Raw genomic sequence first — 21,209 nt, forward strand, 5'->3', positions numbered from 1 at the left:
TGTATGGATTATGATAAGAGTTGTATGAGCCCCTAATAAAATGATTTAGATAGATAGATAGATAGATAGATAGATAGATAGATAGATAGATAGATAAATGAGAAACTACAAATCTTTTTCAAGCTGTAAGTCCCAAGGCACATATGAACACACAGTTTGGTGTGGGCTTCTCTTAAAAATAAGAACAAAACTATGCTATAGAACAAAGCTTAATTTTCCTAATTTGAATTATTAGATAATTGAGTTTTTTTAAAATAAAATTTATAATTCAACTGCCATCCCTTGAACTAGTCTAAATTGCCAGTATTTAATTATCAACCTGAGATCACAAAATATGCAAAACTTTAAACTTCTGAGATATCTATATTATATTTGAAAATATACACTGAACTACATTAACCAAACCAAATTTGTTTGGGGTAGAAATTATTTCTCTTCTGGTAAACATGACTGTATTAATACAAGACATTAGAATTAATTCTTCACTCAAAAAGAAGTTTGCTGTTGGTCAGGAAGCATCAAGCTGGTTCCGACTCATGGCGACCCTAAACACACAAAGCACTGCCCTATCCTGCACCATCCTCACAATTGTTCCCATGCTTGAGCCCATTGCTGCATCCATCTCCTTGAAGGCCTGCCCTGTACTTTACCTTTTCCAGTGACTGGCCTTTCTTAACAACATGTCCAAAATATGTAAGACAAAGTCTCAACATCCTTGCATCCTTCCCTCTAAGGAGCACTCTGGCTGTACTTCTTCCAAAATAGAGGGGTTTGTCCTTTTAGTAGCCCATGGTACTTATTATAGTTTTCTCCAGCACCACAATTCAAACACATTGATTCTTCTTCAGTCTTCTTTATCCAATGTCCCACTCTCACATGCCTGAGGCTAAAAGCACATGGTTTTCAGGGGCACCTTAGTCCTCCACAGCAACATCCTTGTTTTTTCAATACTCTAAAGAGGTCTTCTGCAGATTTACCCAGTGCAATGTGTTGATTCTTTTTTCCCCCCAAGATTTTATTGGGAGGTAATGCAGATATTCTATCATTTCATAGTTCAATCGTGTCAAGAAGTATTGTACAATTGTTACCACAATCAGTTTCAAAATGTTTGATCTCTTGGCTGCTGCTTCCATGAGCACTGATTATGGATCCAAACAAGATAAAATCTTTGACAATTTCAACCATCTCTCCATTTTTTATGATGTTACCTATTAGTCCAGTTGTAAGGATTTTCATCTTCTTGACATTGAATTGTAATCTGTACTGAAGGCTGCAATCCTTATCTTTGTCAACAAGTGCTTCAAGTCCTCCTCACTTGGAGCAAGCAAGGTTGAGTCATTTGTATACCAGAGGTTGTTAATAAGCCTCCTCCAATCCTGATGCCACGTTCTTCTTCAAATAATACAGCTAACGTACTCACACTAAATAACATATTAGATACTGTTCAAATTGGATACAGAATTTCAGGATAAGCTAAAGTCAATAAAAGAGTAGGTTTAGTCAAGGATTAAAAGCAGAAAATCTACTTTTCTCATGTTAAAATTAGTTTTGAATAAAAATAGCAAATTCTTAGCCACAAAATCACCGCTCCTTTTTTTTTCATTAAGAGAAAAATTAAATTTTCTTTTTTTTTATCATTTTATTAAGGGCTCATACAACAATTTTATTTTCTTTCCAGTCCATTTGCCCATGACCTTTTTCTTTTCTTTTTAACCATTTTATTGGGGGCAAAATAACCTTTTCTATGAACATTTCTTCAACTTAAACGTTTTTCTCAACCTTTTAAAAATGATACATGCATCTTCTTCTGCATTTTATCCCAATCTGTTGGATACAGACTATTTTATGACTAGTAACCAGAAACCAAACCCCACTATGCCAGAGTCAATGCTGACGCACAACAAGGAAAGAATAAGCTAGCCCATAGTGCTGCCAAAGCTAACGCTTTATGGAGTAGGCGGCCACATCTTTCTCTCATAGAGAATGGGTAGATAGGTTCAAACAATCTGTCTTTCAGTTAGCAACCTAGTGCTTTAACCACTGTGCAACAAGGCCCCCCACAAAACAAACACTGGATAAAAAACAAAGTTGCTGGACGGTGCTGTATAATCAGTTATGACTCATAGCAACCCTAAGTGTAGCATAATAAAACACTGCCTGCTCCTACGCCAGATCCACAATCAACGCTGCGCTTGAAAGCATAGTTGCAGCCAGAATCAATGTAGTATCTCATTGTAGGTCTTGCTCTTTCTCACTGACCTTGGAGAAGCATGAGGTCCTTCTCCAAGGACTGGTCCTTTCTGATAGCATGTCCAAAGCACGAGACAAAATTCTGTCATCCTAAGAGCTACAGTTCTTTTAGAATCTGTCTAGCAGGTTTTCTGGTTCTTTCCAGAAACACCCCTACCGCCCCCAAGCCGTAAGTCCAGTCTTTAATTGTCAACTTGCCTCTAAGGAACCTGGCTGTACTTCTCTTAAGACAGATTTGTTTTCCTGCCAGTTCATAGTCTTCAATCTTCTTTGACAATACTGCAACTCAAATGCAACAATAATTCTTCTACCTTCCTTATTCCTCAACCAGGTTTCACATGTATTGAGACCATTGAAAATAGCCTGGCTTCAAAAAATCGTATCATTGTAAATGTGGGTGAGTGCAGAGTGGAGACTCAAAGCCCATCAGTAGGCAACTGGACAACCCCTTACTGAAGGGTTGTGGGGAGGAGATGAGCCAGTCAGAGTGCAGGGTAGCAACGATGAAACATACAACTTTCCTCTAGTTCCTAAATGCTTCTTCACACAACCCCCACTATCATGATCCCAATTCTACCTTACAAATCTGGCTAGACCAGAGGATGTACATTGGTAAAGATAGCAACTGGAAACAGGGAATCCAGGACAGATGACTCCTGCAGGACCAGTGGTGAGAGTGGCAATGCCTGGAGGGTGGAGGGATTATGGGGTAGAAAGGGGAAACCAACTACAGTGAACCCTCGTTTATCGCGGTTAATCAGTTCTAGACCCTACCGTGATAAATGAAATTCCGCGAAGTAGGATTCCTTATTTGTAAATCAAATATTTTCGTAGTTAGAGCATAGAGGACATGAAAAAACACCCTTTAGTCACCATTACACTCGAATTACCCAATTTATTAAACGAAAAAGGGAAAATACAGTAAAACATTTTGGACGTTACAATTATCATTTACTATTTATTATATTATTTATGGCATCAAGCGTGTACAGTATGAGCCAATCAGTGGCAGTAATGAAAGAGCATGCGCTGTTACGCAAAAACTGCGATAGAGTGAAGCCGCGGAAGTCGAAGCGTGAAGTGGCGAGGGTTCACTGTACAAAAATCTAAGTATAGTCTCCTCCCTGGGGGATGGAGAGCAGAGAAAGGGCAGGGGGAGTGTCAGACAGTGTAACATATGACAAAATAATAATTTATGAAGTATGAAGGGTTCATGAGGGAGGGGGGAATGGGGAGGGAGGGGGAAAAGTGAGCAGCCGATATTAAGGGCTCAAGTAAAAAGCAAATGTTTTGAGGATGATGGCAACAAATGTACATATGTGCTTGACACAATGTATGTATGGATTGTGATAGGAATTGTATGAGCCCCAATAAAATGATTTAAAAAAAGAAAAGAAAGAAAATAGCCTGGCTTGAGTCAGATGCACCTAGTCCTCTGGTGACATCTGTGCTTTTCATTAACACTTTACAGAGCTCTTCTGAAGCGGATTGCCCAATGGATTATGTCGCTGGATTTCTTGGCAACTGATTTGATGAGCACTAATTGCAGAGCAAAGCAAAATTAAACCCTTGGCAACCTCAATCTTTACTTATTTGGTCATGGTGTTCTCTTCTTGGTCCAGGGATGAGAATATAGGTTTCCTTACTCTGAGTTATAATCTACACTGAAGGTTGTATATTTCATCTTCATGAGTAAGAGCTTCAAGTCCTCTTCAAGTTCAACAAGGAAGGTAGTCATGTTTATCACAGGTTGCTAGTAAACCTTCCTCTAGGAATGATGGCACATTCATCTTCATATAGTCCAGTTTATCAACTTAGCATAGACTAAGTAAATATGGTGAAAGGATACAGCCCTGACACACACTTTCACACACACACACTTTTGATTTTAGACCACGCAGTCTCCCCTTGTTCTGTTGAAACAACTGCCTCTTGGTCTACAAGCAGGTGCATGAACATTTTAAGTGTTCTGGAATTACCATCTTTCATAATTTGTTATGATACACACAGTTAACAAAGCTTTGCAGAGTCAATAAAACACAAATAAAAATATTTCTGGTATTCTGCTTTCAGTCAAGATCCCTCTGATGTCAGTAATGTTATCCCTCATTTCCAAGTCCTCTTGTGATTGGAAGGAGCTTGAGTTTCTCACAGTACCCTGTGGATGTACTATTTTAATTGTTTTCTAATTATCTGCAGCAAAATTTTACTTTTGTGTAATATTAATGATGTGTGTAAGATATAATCATTTTCACATTCTGTTGGATCACTTTTCTTCAGAATGGGAACAACTATGGATCTCTTACATGTCCAAAGTACATGGTACAAAGTGCAATTACATGGCCAGTTAACTGTCTTCCAAATTTCTTGATATAGACAAGTAAGCACTTCCAATGGATAGTTTCTAAATGTTAACTCAAAGAATATATTAAATATCCTCAAATTTAAGTGTCTTGATTTATTAAATTCTCTATTTTCATGCATCCATATACAGGTAGTCCCCAGATTACAAACTAGTTCCGATCTTAAATCTTCCTTTAGTCTAATTGATACATAAATTGGGAGTTAAATATGGTCTCATCAGTTAGTCAAATTTTTAATGTTGTGTACCTCTATATGCATAGGAAAATATTAAAGAAACAGTAAAACATCTTTAACATAATCATACAATGAAGACTTCAACATCTGAGGCAGTAACCCCAAGCTGCAAAAGGCACTCACCTCTGCTGTAGTGGTCAGAAATCTTGCCCCTCTTTTGCTTGGAGTCTCCCACCCAGCTGTCCTGGGAGCCTGGTACCCTGCTTAGGCTGCATGATTCAGAGCCAAGGTCAGTCGTGGCCTTGGTCTGGGTCTAGAGTCAATGCATTGTGCCCAACTGTGGATAGGGCCAAAGCACTATCAAGTACAGATCGAAGCAAAGTCAGAACCAGCTGCCTCCCATCAGGTGTGGGGCCCACCATCACCACAGGGAGTCCATGCATGCCCTGGAGTCTCCGATGCCACCGTCTGCCCTGCATACTCATCAATTCCCAGGCAGCTAGAGGCAGGTTCACCGGGGGTTTAGAGCCCAATGGTGACAGGGAGCATCTGCTGCTTGACAAGTTCTGGAAAAACTAACAGGCAATCTGTCCCTTCCCCTACGTTCATTAAGTTGCAAGTTCCTGTCCCAGGGACTTAAAAAATGAGGCAACTGAAAATAGCATGGATTGAGTCAGATGCCTGTAAACTAGTATTTTGATGAGAAGCCCTACTTGAACTGTGGTTAAGAGTGCTAAGCTACTAACCAAAAGTTAGATAGTTTGAGCCCACCAGTCACTCTGGAAGAAAGATGTAACAGTTGACTATTAGCAACCTTGAAAATCCCATAGGACAGTTCTACTCTGTCCTATAGGGTCACTATAAGTGGAGATCGACTCTATAGTAGTGGGTTTAATATTTATATTCCATTTTGGTGGGAAAATGTGAAAGAGATTTATATATTTGGAAATTATTTTAAGCATCACTAGTTATCTGGTGGCAGAGTGGATTACATATTGGGCTGCTAATCCCAAAGTCTGCAGTTCAAAAGCACCAACGAATCCACTGGAGAAAGACCAAGCTTTTGATTCCCATAAAGAGCTACAGTATTTGAAACCCACAGTGGCAGTTCTACTCTGTCTTATGGGCTTACTGTGAGTTAGAATTGACTTGACGACAGTGAGTTTGTTTTGTTTTTATTTAAGTTTACATTCTGAACAAAATAAGCACCCATATTCAAAACAGCTCAGGCCAACAGAGGAAGTTGAGCCAAAAAGAAAGGGGGAAAAAATGTTCACCTTCCTGTCACAGCATACGATTTTGTACCATCTCACTGTCTCTTAACAAGGTTGGTTGTTAACTGGCTTCCTTGCATATATAATACAGAAACACAGCCCTAGTCCACCTAGTATGTCTTAACTTCAACTGCCCCATCATCTTTAAAAAGAAAACAAACATAAAACTAGTCATCTTTGAGTTGCTACTCTGCCATATTCTGAACAAGAAAGTTTATATCCTTAGGGGAGGTTGGGGGGAGGGGGAGATGTGGAGCTAGTAACATTGAGCATAAAAATGAAGAAACTGTTGCAAAATGTATTATGGCAATGAGTTCACAGCTCTTTTTAACACATTCAAAGCACTAAACTGTATGTTATGTGAATTACATGTCAGTAAAATTGGTTTGTTTGTTTTGGGGGGTGTTGTTTATGCTATCACTTATCTCCCCCCAAGACGTTATAATATTACTCCACTTTACAGATGAATAAGTTCTGCCCAAGAAATGTCTACTATGTTGTTTAAAATCAGCTGACAGGTCCTGGGTCCTGAATCCTAGTGGTACCTGAAGCTAAAGCCATGCTTTTCCTATTAGAAAGCATGGTCACCGTATTTAAAGGGGCACACCTTCAAAGCACTGAAGCCAAAGCAAGTCATCAGACCTACTGCTCATTGACATTCAGCAGAACCAGTGCAACACTAGTTTTCTCCTTTTGGAAATAATTGTGTATTTTAAAATACTTTCCTCCCAAAGCAGTCCAGAATAATGAAAATTAAATTATCCACGAACAGCAGCAGTCTTCACTTCACGAGTGTTAACCCCAGATTCCCCACCATCACTAGAAGACACAGTCACCCACCCTGGCCCTGGTCCCCGAGATTCCAAAGACCCTTACTAAATACACACAGGACATAAGCTCCGATCAGAGGGATAATGGTTTCCTAACACCTAAAATGAATGACAATGCAAGAGCACACCTTAGGTAGTTACTCATCTCCGCTTCCATGTGACAGGGCCTAAGGGGAGGGGCAGACAAATTTGCTCCCCTCTGTAGGCGCTTACCTGCTCCTCGGAGCCTTTTCTTGGGGTTCCGTTCCTCCCAAATCCACCAAGGGGCCATCTGCTGGTTCTGATGGCTTCGGAGCAGAGGCTGCTACCGGCTCCGGCGGCTTGGCAGCCTCCTTTCCACGCTGGGGGATACACGCGGTGGCCCCTCTGGTGCCTATCCCAGACTTGACGTTTGGCTTCACACTAAGGCGTGCCCGGCGGAACATGGCGGAGCCAGGGGGCCCGGGGAAGCGGCCCCGCGGCCGCTCTGTACCCCGAGCCCCGGCCGCTGCCCGGAAGAGGGGTAACTACCCCTTTTCCACAAAGCTTCCCCACCAGTCCAGCAGAGAGCTACCGCAGCTTCGCGCCCCCACCACCTCCACCTTCCCCCCGCCGCCGCCTCTTCTTCATGACCCTGCCCAGCCCTAGCCAAGTTTCCCTCTCTACTCAGCGCCCGCCCTCAGAGGGCGCCGGAACTGCTACGTCATCAGACAGCGCCGCCACCCATGCGGCGTGACGTCCGAAGCACAGCGCCCAGAGCCATGGAAACTGCAAAGCTATGCACAGGCTGTGGTTACAAACCGGAAATTGAGAACCGAGCCCGACGCTCCTCGTCTGCAGGCTTGTTTTTGCTGTTGCTGCTGTTCTCAGTACGTCAAGCCGACTACGGACTCGCGGCGGCCTTAAAGGAACGTCTGTCTGCCTGCTTCTGCTCCATCCCGTGATTATGTGACTCGGACCTGTTGTCTGTTCTAGCGTTAAAAAAGCCCCTTAATTCAAATGTATTTTATTGAAACACCTTTATTAAGTGTTAAGCAAGACAAAGACATAGACCAAAACAAAAAACAAACCGAATAACCCCTATGCAGGAGACTATCGTGATGAGACCATAATGATAACCTAAATTCTCACGGCCACATCGCTAAATTATTAAGTGTGGAAAACTAAGGAAATTTGACATAAAATCATTATTAGCAGCATAGTCGAATATAAGAAATGGAAAAAGACCACGATTGGGACACATAGATTATTGCCGATTAGAAAAGTTCACAAGATTGATTGTGAGGCCCTCCGATGGTCTGGGCATGCAACCCTGGCAGGCCAATTTCCATCAAGGGCATGCCCAAACGATTCTCTGAAAGCGAGGCTAGCCTGCCCTAGGCTAGGTAGATGCGTGGCAGCAAACACACTCTGAGAACAAAGCTTTTAACATTGCTAGTGAACGATCAGAAGGGACTCAATGGAGGCTAAGTTTATTTGGAGAGTCCAAATGGATTTAGGGTTCTTACTGTAAACTTTAGCCTCCTACAAAATAATGCTCCAAATTTAAGCACTATATGATCCATAGGACTTTCATTAGCTGACTTTCAAAGTAGATAGGCCGACCTTTTTTTCTTTCTTAGTTTAGAAGTCGATTAAAATCTGAACAGTATCATAGCAAGATACAAGCCTCCACTGATAGCCAGGTTGTTGCAAATGACGTGCATTGGACCCTGGCCTTTGGCATGTTTTTGCTGCTGTTAGGTGCCATCAAATCAAATCTAGTCATAATGAATGAAATACTAGCTAGTCTTGTACTATCCTCAGTCATGATCCTTAAACCTATTGTTGCAGTAACTAGGCCAATCCATCCAATTGAGTATCTCTCTTTTTCACTGACCCTCTACCAAGCATGAGGTCCTGCACCAGCAACTGGTCCCTCCTGATACCATATCCAAAACACATAAAGCCAAGGCTTGAAAGCATCCAAAGGTGCATCCTGACTATACTTTTCAGATCACAAATGTGTTCATTCTTCTGGTAGCCCATGGTAAGGAACCCATTCTTTTTAGTCGTCTTATTCATTGTCCAGCTTTCAAGTGAATATGAGGCAATCAAAATGTGATGGATGGGGTCAGACACTCCTTAGACTTAGAGTTCAAAGTAATATCTTTGCTTTTAAGCACTTTTTTTTTTTTTAAACATTTTATTAGGGGCTCATACAACTGTTATCCCAATCCATACACACATCAATTGTGTAAAGCGTATTTGTACATCATTTCTCAAAACATTTTCTCTCCATTTAAACCCCCAACATTAGGTCCTCATTTTTCCCCTCCCTCCCCGCTCCCCTCTCCCACATGAGCCCTTGATAGTTTATAAATGGGTATTTTGTCATATCTTGCCCTGTCCGACTTCTCCCTTCACCCACTTTTCGGTTGTCTGTCCCCCAGGGAGGAGGTCACACACAGTTCCATGTAATCGGTTCCCTCTTTCCTACCCATTCTCCCTTTACCCTCCCTGTTTTGCCACTCACACCACTGGTCCTATAGGGCTCATCCATGCTTTTAAGCACTTTAAGGAGGTCTTTTCAACAGAAAAGTGGGTGAAGGGAGACAGCTGTCAGTGTAAGATATGAAAGCAATAATTTCTAATTTATCAAGGGGTCATGAGGATGGGAGGGAGGGACAAAAGAGGAGCTGATACCAAGGGCTCAAATAGAAAGTAAATGTTTAGAAAATGATAATATATGTACAAATATGCTCAATAAAATTGATGTAAGAGCTGTAAGAGCCCCCAATAAAATGATATAAATAAATAAATAATAAAGAAGTCATTTACAAAAGATTTGTCTCACGTTGTTGTTGTTGACAGGTGCAGTCCAGTTGGTTCCAACTAATAGTGACCCTATATGTACAACATAATGAAACACTGCCTGCAATTTTCTCACAATTGTTGTTGAGTCCATTGTTATAGACACTGTGTCAGTTCATATCCTTGGTGGGGCGGGGGTCTTCCTCTTTTAGGCTGCCTTTCTACTTTACCAAGCATGATGTCCTTTTCCAGGGACTAGTCACTCCTAATAACATGTACAAAATATATAAGAACTCACCATCCTGGTTTCTATGGAGCATTTTGGCTGTACTTCTTCCAAAAGTTCTACTTGTTCTTCTGGAATCCAGGCTACTTTCAATATTCTTCACCAACACCATAATTCAAATGCATCAATTCTTCTTGTCTTCCTTATTCATTGTCTAACTTGCATAGGCAAATGAGGCCCTTCAAAATACCCTGACTTAAGGACATGCACATCTTAGTCCTCAAAGTGAAACCTTGGCTGTTTAACAGATCTTTCACAACATATTTGCTTAATGTAATACATTGTTTATTGACTGCTGCTTCTATTAATGTTTTAATTGTAGACCCAAGTAAAATGATATGCTTGACAATTCCCACGGGTTCTCAAATTTATTTGACCTACTGCCTCCTTAAAAAAAAAAAAAAATCACTCTACCCCATAGCAGTGAAACAATGTTGCACTGTAGCCTACAATCCAGAATAAAGTGTAGGTATCTGCTTTTGCAGCTTCCATGGATCATTCCAGCGTCCTCCAAGGGATAGTATCTGGAATGTGGGTAAACAATGACGTCAATCTTTCTCTCCATTTATCTTGATGTTGCTTATTTGTCCGATTATGGGGATTTGGTATTTTTTACATTGTATAGTGAAAGGATACAACCTTGACACATACTTTTTTTTATTGTAAACTATTTAATATCACCTTGTTCTGTTTGAGTAATTGCTTCTTGATCTATGAACAGATTCCACATGATCACAATTAATTTGTGCTCAATGTGTTTAAAAATTCAGTTGTAAGGATTTTTATTTCCACTTTGTTGAGTTGAAATCCATACTGAAGGTTGTATTCTTCATAAGTAAATGCTTCAAGTGCTCTTCGCTTTCAGTAAGCAGGTTGTGTCATCTACATGTCACAAGTTATAATAACCCCTCCTCCAACCCTAATGCCATGTTTTTCTTCATATACTCCAGATTCTCCATTATTTGCTCAGCATAAAAACTGAATAAGTATGATGGCAGGATACAACCTTGATGCAAAACTTTCCTGATTTTAAACCATACATTATCCCTTTGTTCTTTTAAAACCACTGTTTCTTAGTCTGTATATTGGTTCCTCATGAGTGCATTTAAGTGTCCTACAATTCGTATTCTTCACAATGCTATTCTGTAATTTGTTATGTTCACTCAATCAAAAGTTTTGCACAGTCAGTAAAACGCAGGTAAACATTTTCCTGGTATTCTCTACTTTCAATCAAGATCTATCTGATGTCAGCAATGATATCCCTGGTCCCACTACCTCTTCTGACTACAGCAAAAATTTCTAGAAATTCCCTGTTGATGTATTATTGTTGCAGGCATTTTAAAATTATCTTCAACAAAATTTTACTTGCATGTAATATTAATAACATTTTTTCAACAATTTCTACATTCTGTTGGGTCACCTTTCATTGGGAAGGGCACGAATATGGATGTCTTTGAGTCAGTTGAAAAAGTTCAATTAGACTGTAAATTGAGAACACAAACAGGACAGCTCTATCGCTGATTTTCCAATTCTTTCACTCCTCTCCTTCTCCAAGGTCTCGCTAAAAAAGCCCCTGCCCAAAGTCCATCTTTTCCCCTTGCTCAAATTACCATTATCTAATTTTACAAGTAAGGAATCTTTTAACACAAATAAGTTGTTCAAGTTGTTCATTGATAAAATTGGGCTTTCAACACTTTTGTGAGTTTCTCTCTCTCTCTGTCTCTCTCTCTCTCTCTCTCTCTCTCTCTCTCTCTCTCTCTCTCTCTCTCTCTCTCTCTCTCCTTCACCAAGCATGATGTCCTATCCCAGGGGCTGGCCTCTCCTGATAATGTGTCCCAAACATGCGAGACAAAGGCGCACAGTTCCTCTGAAGAGCACTCTACCTGTGCTTCCTTCAACAAAGAAATGCTTGTTGTTCTGGCACTCAATGATGCTTTCACTATTCTTTGCCAACAGCATAATTAAAATGCACCAATTCTTCCTTATTCATTGTCCAGTTTTATATACACTTTAAGTGGGTCAGAAAAGTATCCTCAGAGTGACATCTTTGCGCAATAAGAATTTAGAGGTTCCAAGAGGAAAGCGAATTTTGGGAATAATGAGGGCAACAAATGTATAGATGTGCTTCACACAATTGATCTATGTATTGTGATGAATTGTATGAGCCCCAATAAATTGTTTTTAAAAAATTTAAAGAGGTCTTATGCAGCAGATCTTCCCAATGCAATACATTATTTGATTTCTAGAGTGCTTTCATTAGCATTGATTATGAACCTAAGCAAAATGAAGTCCTTGACAACTTCAACATTTTACTGTTCATCTTCATGCTGTCTATCGGTTCATTTGTAACCTAATTAATTTTCTTTAATGTAGCTACGTAAAATCTCCCGTACTACATGCAGTTAGCTTAAGGTACTTTACATGATGCGGTCTCTACAAAATTTTTATGAATTATGCAATGATAAACAGGTTGAATATGGTGTTACCTAGAGTGGCCAGATAACCATAGGAGTCTTCTCTTATTTACCTGCTAGTGATTATAAGTTGGGCCCTCTATGTGGTTTGTAGACAAAGACATCCAGAGACTGGCCTAAGACTTAAAGACTTAAAGAACCTTATTGTTCTGTTTGCTTGATCATGAGCAACAATTGTTTCCTGTGGTTACCCTGAAAACTGAGCTAATGTAAAACATTTATACATGATTCTCCAAAGTATAACTCCAAGTTAGAGGTATGCATTCTCTACATATTCTGATTTCAAAGTCTATACCACAAAGACAACCTGTATTGCTATCAGTCTCTGTATTGGTATCGCTTTCTAATAAAAGGTTCTCTTTCATGAGGGTAGGGGGATATTGGAGGAGGGGAGGGGAAGAAAGAGGGAACCTATCACAAGGTTGGACATATATAGCACCCCCCTGGGACAAATAACAGAAATGTGAGTGAAGGGAGACAACAGTGAAAGACACGAAATAATAATAATAATATATATAATTGATCGAGGATTCACAAGGGTGGGAGGGTGGAAAAGGGAGGGGAAAAAAAAGAGGAGCTGATACCAATGGCTCAAGGAGAAAGAAAATGTTTTGGAAATGTTGATGGCAACATATGTACAAGTGTGCTTAATACAATTGAATGATGGACTGTTATAAGATTTGTAAGAGCCCCCCAAATTAAATGATTAATAAAAAATAATAAAATGATCTCTCCCTCAAAGACAAAAATAAATAAATAATAAAGTATTACAGAACACACACACACAAGTTTTCTTTCTTTCTCTAACTTGGAGTGAGAATATTGGCTGTGCCACACTCCAGGCTAAAATACCTGCATTTCGTGTGATACAGTTGTGAGAATTTTTGTTTTCTTTAGATTAAGTTGTAATCCACACTTAAGTCTGTGGTCTTTGATCTTCAGCAGTGAATGGTTCATGTCAAGAAAATGATTATTCACTGAAAAAAAAAAAAACACATTTAAATGTCTATTTCTACCAATGGCAAGACACTTCACAACCAAGGCGGGATTAACCAGTACACATGGTATTCACCAGCTTGTGTTAAGCAAGGTACGCATGGGCTTAATTACTTACTGGTTTATTGACTGCTAATCTGCAGTGAGCAACTTCATTCACCTCATCTCTGATACGGTGGGAGGCACGTGAAATTGTGTGAGGTTATTCTGAATCCGTAGTAAAGTTGCATTCCGTGCTATTCCCTTTTCACAGCTCCGTCCAAGCCACAGGTACACTTACTAGAAACTCCTAAGAAATGTCAATCATGACAGCTGCCTGGATAAAATAGGAAAGGCACAGGCTTTGGTATATGTATCCAGTTTGCATCTCACTTCCACCGATGGCTACTCGTTAAACATAGTCGCGGGATCGGGCAGTGATTCTTTCTGTTGTACCCATAGCAGTGGTACCCGTTTAATACCTAATTAACCCTTTAATACAGTTCCTCATATTGTGATGACCCCCCCAGCCATAACATTATTTTCGTTGCTACTTCATAAGGCACATAACAAGCACAGTCGCTAAAGGTCTCACAGGCTCAGTCATCTCTCGGGTAAAATAACAGCAACGAAGCTTACTTTGCAAGGTTGGTCAAAGAATAAGGGAGGAAAATGTGTAAAGGGCTAGCAGTGCTTTTCGCAGTTAACCCGATTCTCTTCCCCTCCTTCACGCCAACCGAAGGCCAGGAACAAAAGCTCTCCGTCAGATGTCCTCAGGCTTATTGTGTTTGAAGGAAAAAGGAGGGAACGGCAGTTTAGTCAAATCCCAGCTCCAGGTACACAATGAAAGTCCGGAACACGCCTTTCGCAAACCTAATCCAGGTTTCTGGATTCCGCCCAAGGGGCGTGGCAGCGAGGCTAGGGGCGGAGCCAATCATCCGCGCCCTACCAGCCGCCACTCAGCACTCGCGCACGCGCAGTCGCCCGCCGGCCACGCCGGCGGCTGTTGTCGTGTCTCCGTGGGCGGGGCCGCTGACGGCGCAGAGGCGTCGCCCCGCGGAGGGCCGGCGCGCTGCCTTCCCGGTCGGCGGGTGGTGACGGCGGCCGTGCGTGCGAGGGAACCGTTGCTTCTCCGAGTCGCTCTCTCCCAGGCTCTGTCCCTGTGGTCGGCATGGCCCGTGAGTGTTGCCCCGGGGTGGGGGCAGCGGCGGGGACTTCTCCGGTCGCTCCACACCGGGAATCTAAGGCTGCCCGAGGCCGCCCGGGGGCGCGGCTGGCGGGAGGGCCGGGGCCGCGGGTGAATCCCCTTCCTGGTGGGCGGGATGGAGACCCCGCTTCGGTCCTCAGAGGGGAGGGGACGCTTTCCTTTGCTGGGTTCCGCCGTCCGTGTCCCCGGCTTTTGAGTCCGGCCCCAAAGGCCAGGCTGCCGCTTGCCCCTTGGCGCAGGTTTGCACGGTGAGACGCGTCTGAGACTCACACCTGGAGGGGTGGAGGCCAGGAGGCGTATAGGTAGAACCTCAAGTCGCAAGGCCTAGTGAGGTCTGAGCTCCGACTGCGCCTCCTCCCGATTTCTTTTGTTTGGCCCTTCTAGGTAGTGTTTTTAAAACGGCTTCAATTGCTAGCAGAAAGGTTGACTTGTGATGGGCTGAACGCGTGTGGTTTGTGATCCCGTTGTGTCTGTCTGTCTCTCTCTCCACCTACGCCCCTCAAAGCCAGAACTTATTTTGGAATACTGACTCAGAGGATTGGATTGTCGGTTTAATAGGGTCTGGTATTTATAGCCCGTGAATACGTTGATTGGTATGTTCATACTCGCGAGTATTAACCTTTAAGCTTACTCGTTATCAGACCTGGGATCCCCACCCAGTGGCTGAACTTGCCGGCTTATATATTAAAAAACAAACTTGAGATGCACTTGAGCAGGAGGAGCCCTTTAGTGGAATGATTCATGATTTTGGAAGTGGAAAAAGAACTTCACTGTTTCTCTTGGAAGGTGGAAATCAAAGAGAACTTGCCCGCCAGAAAAACATGAAGAAAACCCAGGAGATTAGCAAGGGAAAAAGAAAAGAGGATAGCTTGACTACCTCACAGAGGAAGCAGAGGTAAGTGGTACTTAAGTGGGATTCTCAGGTATTGGCATTTCGATTGAAGCTACATTTTGGAGAACAAAAAGAAAGCATCTTGTAAAACTCTTTGTAGAAGTCAATCAAACCTACAGAAAGGGACAATAGCTACTGAAAACCTGTTCTGGGCTAGCCTTGGGATAGTCATTTTCACCCGTAGTTCAAAAATGCACAGCTCTGATGCTGCCTTGCAGAGATTCTCGTGCAACTCCAACACAACTGTAGCATCTTCCACAAGGAAGACACAGTTAAGTGGGAAGGATACATTGAGAAGCAGACAACCTACCTTGCCTAAACTAGGGACTCGGCTATAGTTTGTTCTGAAGGAGATAACAGAGAAGTATGTGTAGCTGTGCTAACTTCTGAAACCCCATCACTTTGGAGAGGGTGAATGTAACACAGTATAATAGATTGTGTGTGCTAAGGGGTTACTATGAGTCAGAAAGATTTGATGGCAGTGTATTTTGTTGTTTACTGAGGTCTGGATTACATAAAATAAATGGCAACACTGGTTGCACAACATTGTAGCTTTACTAAATGACTAGAATTGTTCATTTAAACATGTTAATTTTATATCAAATTTACCTCCGTTTTTAAAAAAAATTGTGACGCACAGGTACTTTTTTTTATAATGTCAGATTGCTTCTCTTTGCAGTAGAATGCCTCCCCGTTAAGGGGGATGGCTTGACTTAAACCAAGAACCAAGCCAAATTCACTGCCACTGAGTTAAATCCAGTTCATAAAGACTGTATAGGACAGAATAGAACTGGCCCTATCATGTTCTGAGGCTATAGATCTTTACAGGGAAAAAAAGCTTCATCTTTCTCCCGAGAAGCAACTGTAGATTGGAACTGCTGACTCTGCAGTTTAGGAGCTCACCGTGTAATGAGTGCATCATGCCACCAGGATTCCTCATGGATTATGTCCCTCAAAAGTGTGTTGTAAATCCTAACTTTTATAATTTTGCCTCTCCCATTTGTTGCAGGTTATCTTTGTTATGCTAATGAGACAGGATTGACATAAGGAGTGTTATCTTTTTTGTTTTAAAAAAAAGTTTACTGAGAAAATTAGCAACCTGTTCAACAATGTATACACGCTTTGTTTTGTGACATTAGTTGAATGTAATGACTCACTTTCTTCTTGGAGTCTGAGTTTTCCTTCACCCAGTATTCCAACCCCTTCTTGCCTTGTGAACTTAGTTTTTTGTGCAAATGCTGCCCTTTTGGTGGCTCTGGGGATCATGTTTGACAAGTTTTATTACACCTAAGTTATGCCTTAGGAAGCCCTATTGGTGTAGTTGTTCTGCATTGGGCTGCAATACACATGGTCAGCAGTTCAAAACCAGCAGCAGCTCTGAGGGAGAAAGACTGGGCTTTCTACTCCCGTAAACAATTACATTTCTGGAAATCCACTGGGGGGTGTCAGTGTTGACTTGATGGCAGTGGGTTTGTTTTTTTTGGGTTGGAAATTATGCCTTAACCCTGAATTTTCGAAACATCCTCACGTGATTAAATTGGAATTGGAATTAAGAACCATTGGCTAACAAAGTCAATGCCCTTCACTGTTATTTCATACTTTCATTCAGTAAAAAATAATATTCATGCGATTAGCATTATGTTAAATTGATATTTCCTTTTCTTGGAGTAAAAGTGAACATGATGTGGATCGATGATTCTGAAATACTATTTTATTAAAGAGCTTACTCTGACATAATTCAATAGTAGCCATAATTTACTAAATCTTTACGATTTAACATCTCTGTTCATCACAGTTCTGAAAAGTGACATTAGCTTCACTGTAGAAAAGGAAGTTGAGGTTTAAACATTGGTAATATTACTAAGACCACACAGCAAGCCCAGGAGAGCAAAGTGTCAAACAGAAAAATCACTATTTCCCATTACACCTCTTTGTACCTGTCTCTTTTCTCCTTCTCTCCTTCTCTCCTGCTTGTGCTGTTGACGTTACAAAAATGTTTTACTGTCATGGACAGAGTTATTCCGTTTTGAGTTAAAATCTAATGCTAAATTTGTGAAATAACAAAGAACCTGGACTTAAATTTTTCTGTGATTTGAGGTAAATTATTTAGCTGTAAGCCTTTCATTTATTATCTGAAACATGGCAATAATAACTCAGCTGTTGTAAAACATACGCCTAAGCTGTAAAATGTGCGATAGATGGTAAGTCTTGACTACATAACCATTTAGTATATCCTAAACCTGTGAATCAAAGCCATGGTCTACCTAGTCCACGCAGTCAGATTATGGTTTACAGTTAATATAGAATATGATGTTTCAGCCAGAAACATAAAGGGTTAAAAAAGTGCCCTGAATTATCCTGCTATTCTTTAATCAATTATTAATCACTAGTGTTGAATTATCATTAATTATTTTTATTAGCCAATATTAATCAATTATTAATCACTAGTTTGGGGGCTTGTAAGAAACTGAATTGCTTCATAGCATTTCTGCCCTAAAAGTTAGGTACCTATTAGAATTCTAGGTAACTTCTTACTGCATCTTGTGTTTAGGGTAGAAAATTTAGCCCTATAACACCTGAATTTTTAATTTCAGGGGAAAAAATTATCTTGTTTTTATTTTTTACTTTCATAGTTATCTATATATATATTAATATATATATTAATTAAATGTTATGAAAACGCCACGCTCAGCATTATAGGGATAGAGTGATTTAACTTTGCTAACACCAAGTGTGGTTGCCATCGTTTTTGCAGTCACTAATGTCAGACACACAAAGGAATGTTCATAGCGGTTAGAACAACCCCGTAAGCATCGCTCCCATGTTAAAAGAGCGTTGAGGTTATTTTCCCAAAGTCATGGTAACAGTAGAGATGGTACTCAAAATAAGATCTAAATGCTTTGCTTATCCAGTCTGTTTCCATCCATGAAAAGAAAGACATGAGTGTTTATATGAGGTGGCTACAAAAAGCTCATGGGAAAATGGAGTTAAAAGATCATAGAAACTTTCCACAAACATTTTGAAGCCCATTTGTGTCAGCTTTTAACTTGGTTACTACTATGCTGAATGGATTTTGTAGAAAATAAATGAGAGCACAAAGTAAAAAGTTTCTTTGAAATTTTCTTCAAACAACTTAATAACCTTTTCTCCCATTATAGGGATTCTGAGATCATGCAACAAAAGCAGAAGGCAGCTAACGAGAAGAAGTCTATGCAGACAAGAGAAAAATGATGACTGGCTAGTTTGGAATACCTGGTGCTCCTGCCAACAAGGTGTATCATATGCTCTGAGATCAAGATTTTGTAGAGTGAACCATCATTACATATAACTTATCCTTATAAAACGGTCTATTTTAAACTTTACCTTTCAACCTGATTTAGTGTGATGTTTTAGAACCATTCTTCAAAAAATAAAACACTAACCATGCATGTAACATAATGGTGAATTTTTTTTTTCTCAAATATTTTTATTGGGGACTCTCACATCTCTCATCACGATCCATGCATTCATCCAGTGTGTCAAGCACATTTGCACATATGATTCCATCATCATTTTCAAAGCATTCTCTTCCCACATGAGGCCCTGCTCCAGAGCAGGGGGTTTCTGAACGAGGTTAACAGGTTACCACCAGTCAGGATCAGAAAACAATAAGGAAACAGTCATTGGTCCACAGCGGCACCTCCCCTTAATACAGCCAACTCGAAATGTTGGTGTCTCTGCAGTCCTCAGCCTCAGACCCACAGGTCCCTTGGCCTTGGCCTTTGTGGGCCAGGAAGCCTGCCTGTCTACCTCATGGTCCCATAGTCTTCGTGCTGGAATATTCTTTTTTTATCAGCAGTGAACATTGGTACCATTTATTAGGTAGATAGTGTGGTAGGATAAGAGGATCTCCCCAATAAATCTAGTTTATCCTTTAAAATTTGTTAAAGTAGAACTTTACAGTCACTTTTATTTATAATCCATTTATATACTTTTACTGATAATCAGCTGCTTTGCTTGAAGGATTTGCAAGAGAGACTACAAACTACCTGGAATAGTAACTAAAAAGAGCTTACTGCTTTAACAGGTTTTTGTTCTTTTTACGATGAGCTCCATTTTTAAGTCTTTTGGGACTTCTTCCAAAAATAGAAAATGTAAATAAGAAAACAAGAAAGGAAGGCTCGAGACCATGTGTTTGTTTATATAGATCTCAAAATATAAGTGCCACTGAAGTAGCAAGAAATGTAACTAAAAAAAATAAATAAAATTTAAAAAAAAAGAAATGTAACTAAGTGCTCTGCTAACTGAAAGGTTGAAAGGGTGGTGGTGTAAGCCTGCCCAGTAGCTCCTAGGAGAAAGACTAGATGGTTGGCTCCCACACAGATTAAAAAGCTACTGCCATCAAGGTGGTACCGACACACAGGGCCCTATAGGACAGAGTAGGCTATAAATCTTTACCAAAGCAAACGCTCTTCCTTGGAGCAGCTGGTGGGTTTGAATGACTTTCTAATGACCAGCCCAATGCTTAATTAATCCACTGTGACATGAGGGCTTACATAAAGATTACAGACAGCCTAGAAAATCCTATGGGATTCTGTCACCCAGGGTTGATAAAATGTAAAGTCCACAGGACTGAACCCATTAAAGTATTCAAATATTTCGTGTTTCTCATACATTTTTACTAATCACCTAATACACCAACCACTATCTGAACTGACAGTTCTTGAAGAGGCCATTTAGCTATCTTGATAGTGATGCTATCGAGTAAGTTCTGAATCAGTGACCCTGTGCATAGCAAGACACTGCCCAGTTCTGTGCCTTCCTGCAATTATTCTCATGCTTGAGCCCATTGTTGGAGCCACTGTGTCAATCCATCTCATCAAGGGCCTGCCTCTTTTTTGCTCCCCTTCCAGTTTACCAAGCATGATGTCTTTTACTCCAAGGACTAGTCTCTCCTGATGTCCAAAGTGAGACAGTCTTGCCATCCTTGCATCAAAGGAGCATTCTGGCTTCTAAGATGTTTGTTCTTTGGTAGTTCTTGGTACTTTTTAACATTCAATATTCCTTAACACCCAAGATCAAATGTACTGATGTCCTAATTCAGTGTTTTTCACAGGCATACAAGGCCATTGAAAATACTATGGCTTAAGACAGGTGCACCTTAGTCCTCAAAGTAACATTCTTGCTTTTCAACACTCAAGAGTCTTGTGCAGCAGATTTAACAAATGCAACTTGTTTTTGAATTCTCGACTGCTGCTTCCATGAGCATTGATTTTTTGATTCAAGCCAGAAAAGTCCTTGACAATTTCAATTTCTTCTCTTGTTTATTATGCTGTTGCCTAGTGGTATAGTTGCAAAGATTTTGGTCTTCTTTGTCTTGGGCTGTCACCCATAAGAAGGCTGCAGTCCTTGATCTTCATTAGCAAATGCTTCAAGTCCTCCTTACTTTCAAACAAGGAAAATTGTGTCATTTCCATATTGCAGTTTGTTAATAAGCCTTCTGATCCTGATGCCACATTTTTCTCTCATTATTTGCTCAGCATGCAGATTGAATAAGTATGGTGACAGGACACAACCCTGACACATACCTTTCCTGATTTTAAACCGTGCAGAATTGCCTTATTATGTTCACACAACTACCTCTGGATCCATCTAGGTTCTGCATCAGCACAATTAGGTCTGAAATTCCCTTCTCAAGGATATTCATAGTTATGATCCATATAGCCAAATGC

General features: G+C 40.6%; 1 protein-coding gene, 1 long non-coding RNA gene and 1 other non-coding gene across 3 annotated transcripts in view; 2 read left to right on the forward strand and 1 right to left on the reverse strand.

Annotated features, from left to right (window-relative positions):
* Positions 1–7,598, reverse strand: part of BDP1 (B double prime 1, subunit of RNA polymerase III transcription initiation factor IIIB) — a 104,385-nt gene extending 96,787 nt beyond the window's left edge. Inside the window, exons 1-2 of the mRNA XM_045285229.1 lie at positions 7,584–7,598; positions 7,106–7,294 (exon numbers count right to left, since the gene is read on the reverse strand). Coding sequence (XP_045141164.1) covers positions 7,106–7,294; positions 7,584–7,598 — 204 coding nt within the window. The remainder of the gene's footprint in view (positions 1–7,105; positions 7,295–7,583) is intronic.
* On the forward strand, positions 2,343–2,405 carry LOC115873855. Its single transcript, XR_004048635.1, has one exon. It is a non-coding gene; the product is annotated as a U7 small nuclear RNA (small nuclear RNA).
* A 6,877-nt stretch (positions 7,599–14,475) lies between the features above and the next one.
* Positions 14,476–18,931, forward strand: LOC123521110. Its single transcript, XR_006679586.1, has 3 exons — positions 14,476–14,577; positions 15,393–15,501; positions 18,657–18,931. It is a non-coding gene; the product is annotated as an uncharacterized LOC123521110 (long non-coding RNA).
* The last annotated feature ends 2,278 nt before the right edge of the window (positions 18,932–21,209 follow it).

Source organism: Echinops telfairi, unplaced genomic scaffold (genome assembly GCF_000313985.2).
Source record: "Echinops telfairi isolate 266 unplaced genomic scaffold, ASM31398v2 ScPeMD7_7469;HRSCAF=8507_1, whole genome shotgun sequence".
Lineage (NCBI taxonomy): Eukaryota > Metazoa > Chordata > Mammalia > Afrosoricida > Tenrecidae > Echinops > Echinops telfairi.